Source organism: Gopherus evgoodei, chromosome 22 (assembly GCF_007399415.2).
Source record: "Gopherus evgoodei ecotype Sinaloan lineage chromosome 22, rGopEvg1_v1.p, whole genome shotgun sequence".
NCBI lineage: Eukaryota > Metazoa > Chordata > Testudines > Testudinidae > Gopherus > Gopherus evgoodei.
In genome coordinates this window covers 13,752,054-13,767,702 of record NC_044343.1, presented here as the reverse complement: position 1 = coordinate 13,767,702, position 15,649 = coordinate 13,752,054, and the positions used below count along the sequence as shown (strand labels likewise).

At 52.6% G+C, this 15,649-nt stretch overlaps 1 protein-coding gene across 1 annotated transcript in view; it reads left to right on the top strand.

Moving 5' to 3' along the window:
* The window catches only part of LOC115638758 (excitatory amino acid transporter 5-like), a 90,025-nt gene extending 74,845 nt beyond the window's left edge, over positions 1-15,180 (top strand). Inside the window, exons 10-11 of the mRNA XM_030540726.1 lie at positions 14,785-14,884; positions 14,997-15,180. Of these exons, the coding sequence (XP_030396586.1) occupies positions 14,785-14,884; positions 14,997-15,134 (238 nt within the window). The 3' untranslated portion in view covers positions 15,135-15,180. The remainder of the gene's footprint in view (positions 1-14,784; positions 14,885-14,996) is intronic.
* Positions 15,181-15,649: the final 469 nt, after the last annotated feature.

Genomic DNA, 15,649 nt, shown 5'->3' with positions numbered 1-15,649 from the left:
GCTTCTCAGCCTGAGGAACAAGCACTGGCTGGTGGAATCGCATTGTCTGGGATGCAGGTCTGGGATGACGAGCCGTAGCTGCAGAATTTTCGGATGCACAAAGCCACATTCCTGGATCTGTGCACCAAACTTGCCCCAGTCTGCCAGTGCAGGGACACCAAAATGAGAGCTGCACCGACAGTGGAGAAGTGAGTGGCGATTGTACTGTGGAAATTTGCAATGCTAAATTGCTACCGGTCGGTGGGAAAACATCTTGGAGTTGGGAAATGCACTATGGGGCCCCTGTCATGCAAGTGTGCAAGGCCATTACACACCTCCTGCTCTGCAGGACTCTGGGCAATCTGCAGGACACAGTGGAAGGTTCCACAGCAATAGGCTTCCTGAACTTTGGAGGGTCAATAGATGGCACACACGTCCCTATTTTAACACCAGACCACCTTGCCACGGAGCACATTACAGTAATGCAAGTGCTGGTGGATAACCGGGGATGCTTTACTGACATCAGTGTGGGCGGGACAGGGAAGGTGCATGCTGTGGGCATCTTTAAGAACACAGGACTGTTAAAAAAGCTGCAAGCAGGGACTTTCTTTCCTGACCAGCAGATTACCATTGGGAATGTTGAAATGCCAGTATCACGATTTTGTTGAAATCACACTATCCTGGGAGACCCAGCCTACCCCTTGCTCCCATGGCTCATGAATCCATACACTGGCCGTCTTGACACCACCAAGGAAAGCTTCAAATGTCAGCCCAGCAGGTGCAGAACAACAGCTGAATGACTCTTTGGTTGTTTGAAGGGTCCCTGGCGTTGTTTTCTTATGTTGGACCTCAGTGAAAAAAAATATCCCAATGGTGCTAGCTGCCTGCTGTGTCCTGCATATCATCTGTGAATTAAAGGGGGAAAGTTTCCACCGGGGTGGAGGTGGAGCTGCTCTCTGCTGAATCTGAACAGCCAGACACAAGGGCAGGGCCAGATTAACTTTTTGTGGGCCCAGTGCCAAACACATTTCTGGGCCCCCATTGGGGAAATAGGGCATGTGATGGGAGACGGTCCGCAGAGCGAGGGGCCAGCTGGGAGCAATGAGACGCAGCGCAGCAGGAGTGGCCCCACTTCGCCCAGCACAGGGGCACTGTTTACAAACCCAAAACTGCTAGATGCACACTGGCCCCCTCAGCCCTGCGCTGCCAGAGTGCCCCTTCCACACTGTCCCCCTGCCCTTATGCCAGTGCCCCCTCACCCAGAGACTTCCCCCACAGATCCCTATGCCCAGCACCCCCTGCCTAGAGACCCCTCCCGCTGGCCTCCCACCACAATTGCACAGCACCCTGCACATCATACCCCCTGCCCAGCTCCCCCACCCACAGATCCCCTACTGTGCAGCACCCCCTTCACAATCCCACCATCACAGCTGTACAGTGCCTCATATTCCTGAGGGAATTCGGCATCAAATTCTGTGCATAATATTTTTTAAAAGTCTGAACTTTTTATTTTAATAATAAATGTGGAAGCTTTGGAGCACAGGCCACTGGCTGCCTGGAGGTGGGAGAATACCCTGCAGTCTCCTCCAGCCCCCTGGGACAGGGACTTGGCAGTGAGGCTGAACCTGACCCTGGCGCAGAACAAGGGCCAGGCCTTCCCCAGAAACACCCTGGGGCCCTGTCCCTTTTGTGCCAGGCACCCCAGATGTGGGCAGGGATGCTCAGCCCAGCAGCAAGATCCAAGTGCAGGGGGACTTAGTGTGCAGGGATCCAGATGGGGTAAGAGGGTTCTGTATGGGGAGTAAGAGGGTTCTGTGGGGGGCAGTCTGGGTGCAGGCAGCTCAGTGGGGTATCTGGATGCACAGGGTGGTGCCAGGTGCAGGGGCACTGGGAGTCTGCAGGGGGGACCAAGTGAAAGTAGGGGAGTCTGGGTGCAGGGGAGGTGGGGTTGTTGTACTTAAAGTACCGCACAGGATCTTTTCAGGGGGAATAAGGCAACCGCCACATTTATTGGTAATATATGCATCAATCAACACTGTATCACATGCATATGATATATTACACTCACATACCAACACACACACAAGCACATTTCGTCTTGTTGTTATCAACTAGTTGCTCCCCTTAACTTCACTGGCCAGGGGAGTTAGATGGGAGAGGTGTGGAGCTGGGCTTCTGCCAATCCAGATCGATGATCCGATGTTGACAAGACGAGATCCGGGGTCCTCTGCAAGACACCTCACATTTATAGCAGCTTCCCTCTTGTGCAAATCTATGCCAGATTCAAATGTGTGTCTGTGTCTGTTGTTCTGCTTCCTTCTGGGTGTTGTCCCAGTGCTGTTCAAAGAGGGTGTTTCCAAAAGAAGGTGATGGCTTCTAACCCCCCCTCTTCGGCCGTCAATATGTCTGCTCTTCTTTAGTGAGCCCACTTGACAAGTCTGATTGTCCTTGGTCCGGCTCCCAGCCCCTCTCCAAGGGTTGCAGCTGTCTGGAGGTGCTGCCTTCCACGCCTTCCTCAGTCACACCTCATTCATTTAACAGGGCAATTGATTAAGGTGTGTGTGGAGGATCTTATTCTACTAGCAAAAAGACATTTTTCTTCTACTTTAAGTATCCTTAGGGGCTATAACATTATACCAAAGCTTAACGCAAAGTTTTCTTTTAAGTTTTTCCACATAGGAATCTGATACAAAGTTCCTATATCAAAGGACTTGATACAAAGTTGTATGAAAATAGCTTAATACAGGGGTCTATGAAGAGGCATAATACAAAGTTGTGTGAAAGTTATGTGAAGATGCTTAAAACAGAGATTTACCTAGAGGGTTCATTTGGGTGGGGGTCTAGGTGTAGGTGGCTGGGGCTCAGTGGGGAGGCTCTTTGGGGTGGTACAGATGCAGGGGAGGTGGGGCTTGTCAGGGTGAGGGGGCGATGGGCCTGTTTAATAGGGGAGCCCCAGCTGCTGGCAAGGGGATCCGCATTCTGGGCCCCCGTTTCCCCTATCCCAGGGATCGGAAACCTTCGGCACGCAACCCACCAGGGTAATCCCCCTGGCAGGCCAGGCCGGTTTATTTACCTGCTGCGTCCGCAGGTTCGGCCGATTGTGGCTCCCACTGGCCGCGGTTCACTGCTCCAGGCCAATGGGGGCTGCGAGAAGCTGTGGCCAGCACATCCCTCGTCCTGCACCGCTTCCTGCAGCCTCCATTGGCCTGGAGCAGCGAACCGTGGCCAGTGGGAGCCGCGATCGGCTGAACCTGCAGCCGCGGCAGGTAAACAAACCGGCCCTCAGGGGGCTTACCTGGTGTGCCGCAGGTTGCCAATCTCTGCCCTATCCCCTTCCTTTCCCCATCCCACCCCCTTCCCCACTACTCCAGCTCCTCCCCATCCCACCCCTTTCCTTCCCCACTGCCTCTGTGCCCCTGCCCTGCCTGCCCCACCACGGGCACTCACTGTTGTACAGGATGAAGGATGGCTCCCGGCACACAGAAGGGAGCTCAGCCAGCACTAGGACCCAGAGGGTGATGTCCAGCTGCCAAGTCCAGGGAGCGGAGCAGCATCTTCCTTCAGCCGGGCTGTGCAGCTCTGCAGTCACAGAGTCAGTACCCTCGCTCCAGCCTCCCCAGACCGCACCCCCGCCTCCTCTCCCCAGTGGGGAGCACTGTGGCTGTGCTCCTCCCCCGCCCTCCTGCCGGCAAACAGCTGATCTGCAGCAGGGAAGGGGGAACAGAGCAAGCTGTGAGAAGAGGCAGGGGAGGGGGAGCTTGGCTGCCCTACTGCAGTAGGACCCTCAGTGCTAGCAGCACCAAACTTCTGCTCCCCGCAGGAGAGAGCCGGGGGCGGCGAAGGGTGGGCCTGGCTGGGCCCCCCTGGAGCGTGGGCCCGGCCCCGTGGTAAACCCACTACTACCCAAGGGCTAGTAGAAGGGTTCAATACAGAGCCCTGTAGCTCAGGGAGACTTTAATGGTGAGCCAGACCGGTGGATGTTGCTGCAGTGTACGCCACCTGGCCTTGCTCTTGGCAGCCCGGTACGATTCCTGTGGCGATTGTGTGTGTGTGCAAAGTAGAACATTGCTAGTGCACCTCGTAGTGCAGTCGTGAGCGAGGTTCTGGTTTCTGTGACAAAACGAAGTCACAGGAAATGGGTGCTGGTCAGACCCGCTCAGCACCAGGCAGCACACGCTGTGCAGTAAGAGAGAGGAATTTTGTTCCAAAAATGGATTTTTATTCTGTAACATGAACCAGGCAATTACAAAACCTTCTGAGACTTAGGAACAGAACTTAGGAAGGGGAGAGAACATCACATTTCCCTTTCAGGTACACACACACACCAACCACGGCTTTCACAGGTCAGTCTCCGTGTAGTTGTGACTGTCTTTCATGCCCCTTGAGGTGCAGTGGTAGGGGCAGCGCAGTGACCTAAGTTCCCTGTAAGCTGCACGGATGCGCAGCAGCCGACTTAGCACCGTGCAGGCGCTTAGGGGACCCGGCTGGGGACCTGCTGCGGCCCCCGCCTAGCCCAGCCCCCAATCCCTCCTCCGGCCCCAACTCACCTTGTGGCCTGGACCTGCCACAGCTGGAGCGGCCCATACCCAGCCACGGCCCTTCCCCTGGTCCAGACTTGCTGGGCCCAGGGGAGAGGCACCTGTTCTGCAGTCCCAGCCCTAGAACTCCCACAGCAGGGACAGGTGCCTCTCCCACCCCAGTCACTGCTGCAGGGAGAGAGTGCTTGGGGGTAGGGGTAGTGCTGGGGGGGAGAGTCCTCTCTCCACAGCGTAGCCCCGGAACACCCTCCTACACCCCAAATCCTTGATCCCCAGCCCCACCCGAGCCTGCACCCCCAGCCAGAGCCCTCACCCCCTGCACCCCAACCCTCTGCCCCAGCCTTCAGCCCCCTCCCATGGGAACCCTTCAGCCCCACCCCCACCAGATGAATTTTATGTGCACCTCCATATTGGTACATATAAAATTCATTCTGCATATGGGTGGCAAAAATTAGAGGGAACACTGGCAGCAACCCCGATGACATGTGGAATATTGAGGGGGATGAAGGGAGGCAATATTGAGTTCTCTACAGGCTGCAGAGGGAGGCGAGCACAGGATTCTTATACCTGCAGGTTACCAGAGTCAGAGCAGCGTCTGTTTGCTGTCTGAGAAGCCCCATTATGTCCTAGTGCATCTCTCTCTCCTTTTCCTGCTTGGACGCCCGGGCCTTTCTCCTCTCCGTGCTGTCTGAAATGGTCATCCTCCAGGCCCTGGTCTCATTCTCTAATGCAGCACAGGCTTACATGATCTCATGGAACATGCCAGCCCGAATCCTCTTCTTTCTCCTCCTCATCTGGCTCAGGCTTTCCTCGGGCATGGAGGAGGAGACCCTGAAGGCCCCAGTGGCAGCAGCTGCAGATACAACACAGAGAGGTACCATTGTTAGTGCATTCAGAGTGGAAATAAAAACTTAGGATACAGTAAATCCTCACTTAATGTTGTAGTTTTGTTCCTAAAAAATGCAACTTTAAGTGAAATGATGTTAAACGAATCCAATTTTCCCTTAAAATTTAATGTAAATGCAGGGGGTTAGGTTCCAAGGAACTTTTTTGGGGGCAGACAAAAGGCATTATATACTGTACAGTACTGTACTTGGGAAGTGCCCCTGGCTTACCTCACACAGGCACAGCCCACTGCAGGCCAGGACACTAGGAAGCACCTTCAGAGCAGCAGTAGCAGCCTCCCTGGAGAAGAACAGGTGCTGCCTTTGCTAGGGGATGCTCCAGACCTGACTTTTCCTGTCTCCACTCCAGGCCCAGCTCTTCCCATCCCACTGCACCTCCTCTCCGGAGCATGCCGCAGCCTCACTGCCCCCCCACCCTCCAGTCCTACACGCCACCAAACAGCTGTTTGGTGGTGGGAAAAGCACTGGGAGGGAGGGGGAGGAGGCGGAGAAGATGAACTTGTGCAATGCTCCTTTGGAAAGTCATTGCTTTTCCACAGACTCTTACAAGCAGTGGACAGAGCAGGCAGCCAAACGATGTTATAAGGGTGCATTGCACAACTTTAAACGAGCATGTTCCCTAATTGAGCAGCGACGTAACTTTGAAACAAAGTTAAGCAGGAGGATGTTAAGTGAGGAGTTACTGTACTGAACTCACTTCCCTTGCTCCCTAAATGTTGCAAGCAGTCCATTCTCACTTCTGCTTGGGCTTGACAGAGCACAGCCCCAGTCACAGCACCTGCCATTGTGAATATGGCCATTGGGGGGAAGAAGATAGGGGAAATGAGGGGGAGAAATAGCTCACAAGCATGAGTATATGTGTATGGGGCAATGAGACTGAATACTAGCACACTTTCCACAGGCAGGGGTGATTTTAGCTGGTATCTCACTCCTGAAGGTAACAGAGGCAAAGAGCACAGCTGCTATTTGCATCCTGACGCCACCCAGGCCCTTCTTTAAAAAGGGAAGAAGGAGAAGCTGCAGAACTACAGCCTCACTTCAGTCCCTGGAAAAATCATGGAGCAGGTCCTCAAGAAAACCACTTTGAAGCATTTGGAGGAGAGGAAGGTGATCAGGAACAGTCAGCATGGATTCACCAAGGGCAAGTCATGCCTGACCACCCTGATTGCCTTCTATGGGGAGATAACTGGCTCTGTGGATGAGGGGAAAGCAGTGGATGTGATATATCTCGACTTTAGTAAAGCTTTTGATAGGGTCTCCCACAGTAATCTTGCCAGCAAGTTAAAGCATGGATTGGATGGATGGACTACAACAGGCCTGCACAACTCAGAGCGGCGAGAGCCACATTGCTCCAAAGAAAATAGCTGAGGGCTGAACCCCCCCAGCTGTACTGACACACGCCCCCCACTGCCCAGCCCGCCTAAGCAAGCAGGACTCACTCTGGTGACGCCACCTGCTGGTCTTCTCGGGAATTAGCTCTTCCAGCCGTTGGAGCGCCCTCTGCAGGCCGGTGTCCCACTGCTGCTGGCTCTGTGTCCCTCCTCCACCCCGGTGCCCTTTGATTTGGGGTGCTGCTCTCTGACAATATCCCCACACTCTGGCTCTAGGTCTCCCCTCTATGGGGAACCCCCAATCCTCTAATCCCCACCTCACCTCACTATAAGGCTACTGCCAGTCACCAACTAGCCCCCGTGCCCTGGGGCAGACTGCATTATATCAGCCACTCATCACAGGCAAGGTTGGGTTTGGACCTGCTGCCTCCCTCTATAGCTGGGCTGCCCCTCTGCAGCCCTGGTACTGGTCTTAGGCCCTCAGTTAGGTTCGCAGCTTGGGGGTTTTCCAGGCTGGAGCTCCCCCAGCTCTTCTAGCCTTCCCCCAGCCCTGCTCCACTCCCAGTACCCTGCTCAGCTCCCTAGCAGCCAGACCCTTCTCTCTCTACAAGCAGAGAGAGACTTCCTCTGGGCCTCTGGCCCACAGCCTTTTTATACAGGCCAGTTGGGGCGGTTTCCCCAGTCAGCTCAGCTTTTCCCCTCCCACAGCCCTTTCCCAGGGCTGTTTTAAGCCCTTCAGGGCAGGAGCGGGATAACCACCCTGCTACACCCCCCAAAACACATCCCCTAACCCAGCGACGCCCGCACCGTGGAAACAAACCCTTCTTCCCCAGCGCCACCCCGCTGTGACCGAAAAGAAAGGGTTTTTTTTGGGGGGGGATGGGTGATACTTTATTAAGGATTTTTCAATTAAAGCAAACAATTTTTTAAATTATTTTTATTTTTTTTATGAACCATGGAAAAATGAAAAACCACCTGTTCCGTTGAAAGAAAACATTTGTACTTTTCATAATCACCTTGCAAATTTAATGAGAGATGATATCTCTTTTCGGCAACAAGCTTGTCATATTTGGGGGTCATATTTGAAGTGGATATTTTCATAATGTCTTCCAAATGGTCGTCAGTTAGAGAAGAACGTTGCTTGTTTTTATTCATGTTCATGATGGAAAATGTTTGTTCACATATGTAAGTGCTCCCAAAAATGCTGAACGTTTTCAGCGCAACTTCGATAAGATTCTTGTATTTTTCATCATCCAGACTTTTGTAGAAGTCCCACAGGCTGCTTTCTCTGTGCTTATTTTGGTAAATTGCCAAACATTGACGTTCAATAACCTCCAACTGCAAATCTCCTGGCACATCCTCTGGATCCACAGGGATCTTCAATCAGTTTCAACTGGATGTCATCATCTTTAGACAAAGTAAGTCTTCTGTCAAATTCTTCAATCAAAAAATTGATGTGCTTTGCGTATTTTTCTCCTAACTCGGCGTGTTTGTGCTAAGGGATACGCTGTGCACAAGTGGGAAAGTGACACATTTCACCTTTTGACAGCTGATTTCTGAAAAGTTTCAATTTCATTTTGAAAGCTTTCACTGCTGCACGCATTTGAAATATAAGCTGATTTTTTCCTGAAGTTGAATGTTGAGGTCATTCAGGTGTGCTGTAATATCACAAAAGAAAAAGAGATCTTGATTCCAGGACTCATTTTCAAGATCTGGGAATTTTATTGGCCCACTTTCTAGGAATTTTGCTACCTCCTCTTTCAAAGCAACGAAACGCTGGAGCACTCTTCCTCGACTCAACCACTTCACTTCTGTATGGTAGATTAAATCACTGCACTCGGCGTCTTCTCCTTCAAGAAAGGCTCGAAATGTCCTATGTTTTAGTCCTCTAGAACGGATGAAGTTTACAATGCAAACTACCACTGACATTACATGCTCAAATTTTAAGACTTTGCTACACAAAACCTGCGGATGTATAATGCAGTGATGTTTGGTTATTTGTCTCCCAATAAATTCTTCAAGAAGATTAATGACTCCAACATTTTTCCCACACATAGCTGGAGCACCATCAGTACAAATGGCCACCAAGTTTGTGAAATCTAATCCCAATTTATCATTCATGCACTTGATCACTTCACAGATTTCTTTTTCGGTTGTGTGACCTGTCATGGAGCACATGCCAACAAGTTCTTCAGTAATTTCAAAGTTTTTATCAATACCTCTAATAAAAATAAGAAGTTGGGCAGTGTCTTTTAAATCGGTGCTTTCATCCATAGCTAGGGTGTAAAAGTAGAATTCAGTGACTCTCTGCTTTAACTGATCACTTAGATTGGTAGAAATGTCTGCTATTCTTCTCTGTACAGTCATGCGTGATAGACTGACAGTCTCAAATATTTCCCTCTTTTCTGGGCATAACTCAGATATAGCAATCAACACACACTTTTTTAAAAACTTGCCTTCTGTGAAGCATTTCCCAGCAGCAGCAATTTCCTTAGAAATTTGATAGCTTACTTTAGTAACCGTATCATTCTCAGTGCTCACTTCCTTGAAAATTTGCTGTTCTCCACTAAGATTTTTCACTAAACTGGCTGCTTTAATTATTTTTTCATTTGGGCTCAATTTGGCGAGATTGGGATGTTTCGTTTCAGAGTGCTGCCGAAGGTTGTATTCTTTTGTAACAGCTAAAGTTTCGCGACACACGAGGCACAGTATTTTGTCTTTGGAAACAGTACATAAGTATTTATTCGTCCATTCAGTGTTGAAAACTCTGTGCTCTGATTCTATTTTTCTCTTTTTCTTTTCACTTGTGGTAGCCATTATGAAGTTCAAGATTTTGTTGAATAAATTTACACACAAGAGAAACACTCACAGTCACACACAAAGAGGAGAGATATCTCACAGTGCGTGGCACACTAGGAAGGCACTGACAGTGTGTGGAAGCCTGTAGAGAGGGAAAGAAATGGCGTGCATAGGGTAACCAGATCACAGCAGTAAAATAGAACCGCCCCTCCCTGCTCGGTCCCACCGTTACACCCCTCCTCAACCCCCCATGGGTCACTACATTACCGCACACAGCAGTACCAAAAATTAAAATACTTAAAATGGATGCCTCCCTCTAGCCACCAACTCGCCGCTCACCTCCTCACCCCTTCACAAGTATAAAGCCTCACCGCCACTACCTGCCCACCCACTCTCTCGGTTCATTCCCCTACGAAATAAGGGGAGGGGAAAAGGGGGACAGTTTGAAGGGATTTTCTGGGGCTATGAACTAAGCCGGAGAGAGGAAAGGGGGTCAGTGTGAAGGGATTGGATGTGACTGTCCAACGCACAAACACAGGGGCCGCAGGGAGCCTGGGGAGGGGGGGGGAAGCAGTGTGATAGGGACCAGGGAAGGGGACAGCAGTCAGGGCAGGGCAGGTGCAACGCACACATGCAGGGCCGCCCGGGGGAGGGCAAGTGGGGCAGTTTGCCCCAGGCCCCGCAGGGGCCCCCACGAGAATGTCAGAGGCTCCACCTCGCCTCTGCTTTTGCCTTCCCCCATCTAGGGAGACCAGATCACAGAGGCGAAATATTGGGACGTGGAGGCAGAAGAAAAAAAAAGCAAAAAAGCATGAACAAGTGGGAAGCACCTGGGCTGGCGCCAGCCACACAGATGTAAATGGCGGCCCCGGCACTCAACAACCCCATCCAGAGCCCGAGGACTGACACCCCGATGCCACGGAGATGGGCATGGACAGGGGGAGCGCCCCCACCAGGTCTCTGCGCGCAGACCGGCTGGGCTGGCCGTGGGCACACTAGCAGGGAGCAGCCCCTTCCCTGGCGGGCTCCAGCTCCCCATGGGCCTGGGAGTGTGGAGCCATAGCGATCTTTGCGCCACTGGGCTACACCCTGCTGGAGAAAGCGGGACCTTGCCATGGCCCCCGGGATGGGATCTCCTCACCTAAGGTCGCACACCCAGCCAGGCGCACACTGCTCCCTCCGCCTTGCCCCCCAGAGGCAGACAGACTCACAGATACTAATTATCCCCAGCACTGCTCCCCCAGCATCTTCCAGCCGCTCCTTCGCCTCTCCCTCGCTGCGTGTAACCTGGCACTCAGCGCCAACTACACTCCCCTGCCCACCCAAGCAGCAAAGCTGCGGCAGCAGCCGAACGACTGCATGGCACAGCGTCCCCGGGGCAGCAGGGAGACTCTCAGGGCGGGCTGCCGCGGAGCTGGCTTCACAAACATGGGCTGGGCAAGGGGACCAGCAATCCAGCACCCAGCTGCCCACAAAGCCTGACTCCACTGCCCTTTGCAAAGCACCTGGTGGGGCACGGGACCACTCGGCTGGGGCTGGGGCTGGGGCACAGGCCATGGAGCTGCAGCCGGCATCCCCCACCCCTTCCCCGGCACTGAGGCCAAAGCCTCTGCCTCCTCCCCCCAGGGCGGGTATTTGGGGAGGGATCCAATGGGGCGGGGAGGGAGCGGGCGGAGGCAGGGAGGGCATGAGCCCCCTCCGGGCTGTGCCCGTGGAGGCAAAATAACTGGACAATTTGCATCCTGATCGAACATTGGTCAGGACGCGGGACAATGAAGTAAAAATTGGGACAGTCCAATAAAATCGGGACATCTGGTCACCCTACCCCCATCCCCCAGTGCCTCAGCATGCTGCGTCCAGGAGCAGCCCTGGACAGCGCTGTCGCTCCAGCGAGGCCTGAACTCCTCCGCTCAGAGCCGTGTGGTAAGGGGGTGGGGCTGCAAGCTGCAGCCGAGTGGCAGGAGCTCACGCCCCGCTGGAGCCAGGCCGCTGCAGCTTTGTCCAAGGCCACTCCTGGACACGGCGCGCTGAGGCTCCGGGAGAGGGAGAGGGAGAGGGAGAGGGAGAAGGAGAAGGAGAAGGAGGCGGGGATAAGTAGCATGGTAAGCCTCTCTGAGCCGGGCATCCCCTCCAGCTCTGAGCCCCTCTGAGCCGGGCATCCCCCTGACCCCATCCCCCCCCCACCATGACCCCTAGCTCCATCCAAGCCCAGCCCCGAGCTGAATACTCCCCTGACCCCATTCCCCCCCCGAGCCCAGCCCCCAGCTCTAAGCCCAGCCCCTATGAGCCAGACACCCCCTTGACCCCACCTCCCCCACAGCCGACCCCCAGCCTCTCTGAGCCAGAAATCCCCGACTCCATCCTCCCCATCCCTGATCCCCAGCTATGAGCCCAGCCCCTCTGAGCCGGACACCCCCCTGATCCACATCCCCCCCAGCCCTGACCCCCAGCTCCGAACCCAGCCCCTCTGAGCTGGACACACCCCAGACCCCATCCTCCCCAGCAGTGACCCCAAGCCCTGAGCCCCTCTGAGCCGGACACCTCCCTGACCCCCGCCTCTCTGAGCCAAGGACCCCCTGACCCCAGCCCCCGCTGCGGCTCGAGCCCAGGCCGGGTGCCTCTCCTCTCGCTATCACTTACCGGCTCTGCCTCATGCTTCCCGCCTCAGCAGCTCTGGAAGATACGGTGTAGGAGGAGTAGGAGACAGAGACGCGTGCCGCACTTCTGACCGTCCGGGCGCTCGGAGCGCAGCACGCAGGGCTGTGAGGGTGGGGCCCCCCAGCACGGGGTGAACCTGGTCAGAAGTGCTGCTGCTGGTTCGCCCCCTGCCTGGAGGGGGACGGCAACCTCACAGCCTCGCGTGCGCACACTGTGCTCCGACCGCCCGGACGGTCAGAAGCGCGGGGCTGTGAGGTCGCCGTCCCCCTCCAGGCAGGGGGCGAACCCAGCAGCCGTGCTTCTGACCGTCCGGGCGGTCAGAGCGCTGTGCGCGGGGCTGTGAGTTTGGCCCATGCTCGGGCGGGCAGGCGAACGTGGAAGAACCCCCCACCACTTGCCTGCGGGCCGCACAGTGGGACCCCGTGGGCCGCATGTGGCCCACGGGCCCCGTGTTGTGCAGGCCTGGACTACAAGGTGGATAGAAAGCTGGCTAAATTGTTGGACTCAAGGGGTAGTGATCAACGGCTCCATGTTTAGTTGGCAGCTGTTATCAAGCAGAGTGCCCCAGGGATCAGTCCTGGGGCTGGTTTTGTTCAGCATCTTTGTTAATGATCTGGATGATGGGATTCATTGCACGCTCAGCAAGTTTGCAGATGGCACTAAGCTGAGGGGAGAGGTAGATATGCTGGACGGTAGGGATAGGGTTCAGAGTGACCTAGACAAATTGCTAGCCTGTGCTCTGCAGTGGTTGTCTGCTGAAGTAATTGCTAAGTGGAGTGGCAAAGAGTCCTACCGCAGCAGAAAAAAGGCAGCAGCGCTTCCCAGAAGCCTTCGGTAGAGGATTGCAGAGTACCTCCATCAAAGTATCACTGAGATCTCTCCAAAGGATTCAGGGCACAAACTGCTCCATGTGGCCCCTCTCTTGGTTGTTTCACTACCTCTTCTAGCACAAGTAAAAAAGAGTAAATTAACAGATGTGTCCTGCTACTCTGGGGGTTCCATCCCTGGATTTTCAAAGAAAATGGCATATTTACCAGAGGTTCTTTCCCTTGCATCAGGCTTCCCTGAGCTGGACTGTTGAGACTGGCTGGTGGAGTCAAAAACATGTCCTGGCTCACTGGGCAGCTAGATCCCCTGGTCCCCATATTCCTCCTCCACACTGTTCATGGCAGGGGTCTGTGACTTGGGCTCCTTGAAAGTATCCACATGGTTCTCGAGGTCATGGTGAGGTCTTCACCAAGGATAGCAGGCAGCTCTTTGTAAAAGTGGCAGGTCTGCAGCTCTGCACCATATCGGTCGTTGCACTCTCTTGCCTTCTGGTATGCCTGCCCTAGCTCCCTGACTTTCAGGAGGCACTGCCGCTGGTCCCTCTTGTAGCTCTTCTCCTGCTGGCCCTGAGCAATCTGCTCTTAATGTCCACATTTCTCTGACTGGAGTGGAGCTGGGTTTGCAGAGTCTCTTCTCCCCACAGGCTTGGGAGATCCAATACCTCCCTGTGTACTCCAGGCAGGAGCACATCTGCAGCATGTAGCCAGGGCATGGTCAGCTGGGCAGTTACACTCAACAGCGGAGAGAGGCTAGGTGTGCTTGGCAAGCCAGGCAATCAGGAAAAGGAATTTCAAAAGTGTGTGGGGTGTTTAAAGGGAGGGGCAGCTTCTTGTCCACATGACCCGTAGGCAGCGAATTCACAACAGCAACCAGAGCAGTCTTGTCAGGCATTGTGGGGTAGCTCCTGGAGGCCAAGAACAGTTGATGTAAGTAACGTAGTGTCTATGCTGATACTGCATCAGTCTAACTACATCCACCCTGAATCTGTGCTGCTTGGGGAGGTGGTGTTATTCAGCTGGTGTAGTAGGGCAGTTACATCAGTAAAAACGAAATTTAAGTGTAGACACATCCATAGGGAGGTCTACATAAACTGTCTTGTGTCAATGTAACCATGCAGTGTAGACCAGGCCTTAGTTTAAAGGATCTAGGAGCAGAAATCTTTCAATGGGAATTGCACTCCTAAAAATCCCTGAGGCATTGTAAGGAGCTTTATCTGTTTAGGGGGCGTTTTACCCAACTCTTGCACTGTAAAGTGTTTTTGAGATCTCAAATCATTCTTGTAGCTTTTCTGTGAATCCTGTTTTCAACATCCTCTTTAAAGTATGGACATCAAAAATGAATACAGTATTCTAGTAGTAGTCCCATCAATACCCCTGCTAAGGTAATATCTACTTCTACTTTTATAAGTAAAATTATTATCAAATCTATAAAATTTTAGCTTTTGCATTTTTTAATTAACACTTTGGTAAACCAAAAATGTAGGGCTCAATGACCTGACTGTCTTTTTGAATAGCTGTTGCCTTTTACCCCAGAGGCAGTTGCCTGGCAATGTCAGGTGAAGCAAATCAGTGTACTGTGCATGCACATATTTAAAGCACTTTGGGATCTCTTTGGGATAAAAAGATAGTATGGAAATGCAAGAGGTTATTTATTTTGCTTGTGTTCTTGCAGGGGAAATCAGATTATCTATCACCACCGGCACTTTCACTAAAGCTAGCTGGCTCTCACGGCTCTTTTTTCTTCTAGAGATCGACTTAGAACAATGACCAATGTCCTGGGTGATGCACTTGCTGCGGGCATCATAGCACACGTCTGCCAGAAAGATTTTGCCCCAAAGCCAGAGAAAGTACGTATATCCATTGGGGAGAAAACAAGGGGTGCCAGGGCAAAACTCAAATACAGAAACTGTGGGCAGGTCAGGGAGCAGAATTAAGAGTATCTCCTTCTTGGTTTTGCAGCAAGATCCAGTGAGCAACACAGAGAAGCTTTCTTCTGCAGAGAACTCCCTTCTCCAGCCCAAAGACCATGTGATGGAAATGATTGTAGAAACCTTGTCCGAACAAACAGGAGTTAATTACAATATCTGCCAGGTGTAATGGCCACAGCATTTTCATCCCCAGGAAGGGGATTTTGGTGCTAAAACATTGCCACTCCACTCTTTGTGAACATGTGGACCTTACTGTGCACAAAGAAGGCAGAAAAATCCATTATTTTCTCTGGAGGTGTTTGAGAGGCTTCAATGAACAACAGCAGCATAACATTTCTGGCCAGAAGTTAAATAAGAAGCAGTAATGCCAACTGCTTGCGGCGTTAACCTGACAGGCTACATCTGTGATGTTGTCTTGACATTCCAAAGCAACAGATTTTTAAAAGGTTTCATGCCACTAGTTTCTCAACACAATTTTTTTTCTAGGACAGAGGAATGGACAGTTATTAGAGGAGAACCTTAGCTGGTTGTTTTAAAAAAAGGCCTGAGACAAGGCAGGGCTCTGTCACCTTCACCCATTCGCTGTAGGCAATTGCTGTCAGTTTGCATTGTTTATTATGCCGATAATTTTTTGACCATCTTATTTGTAAATAGTTGTTGGTAAAAAATTTTACAGAGAGAGAT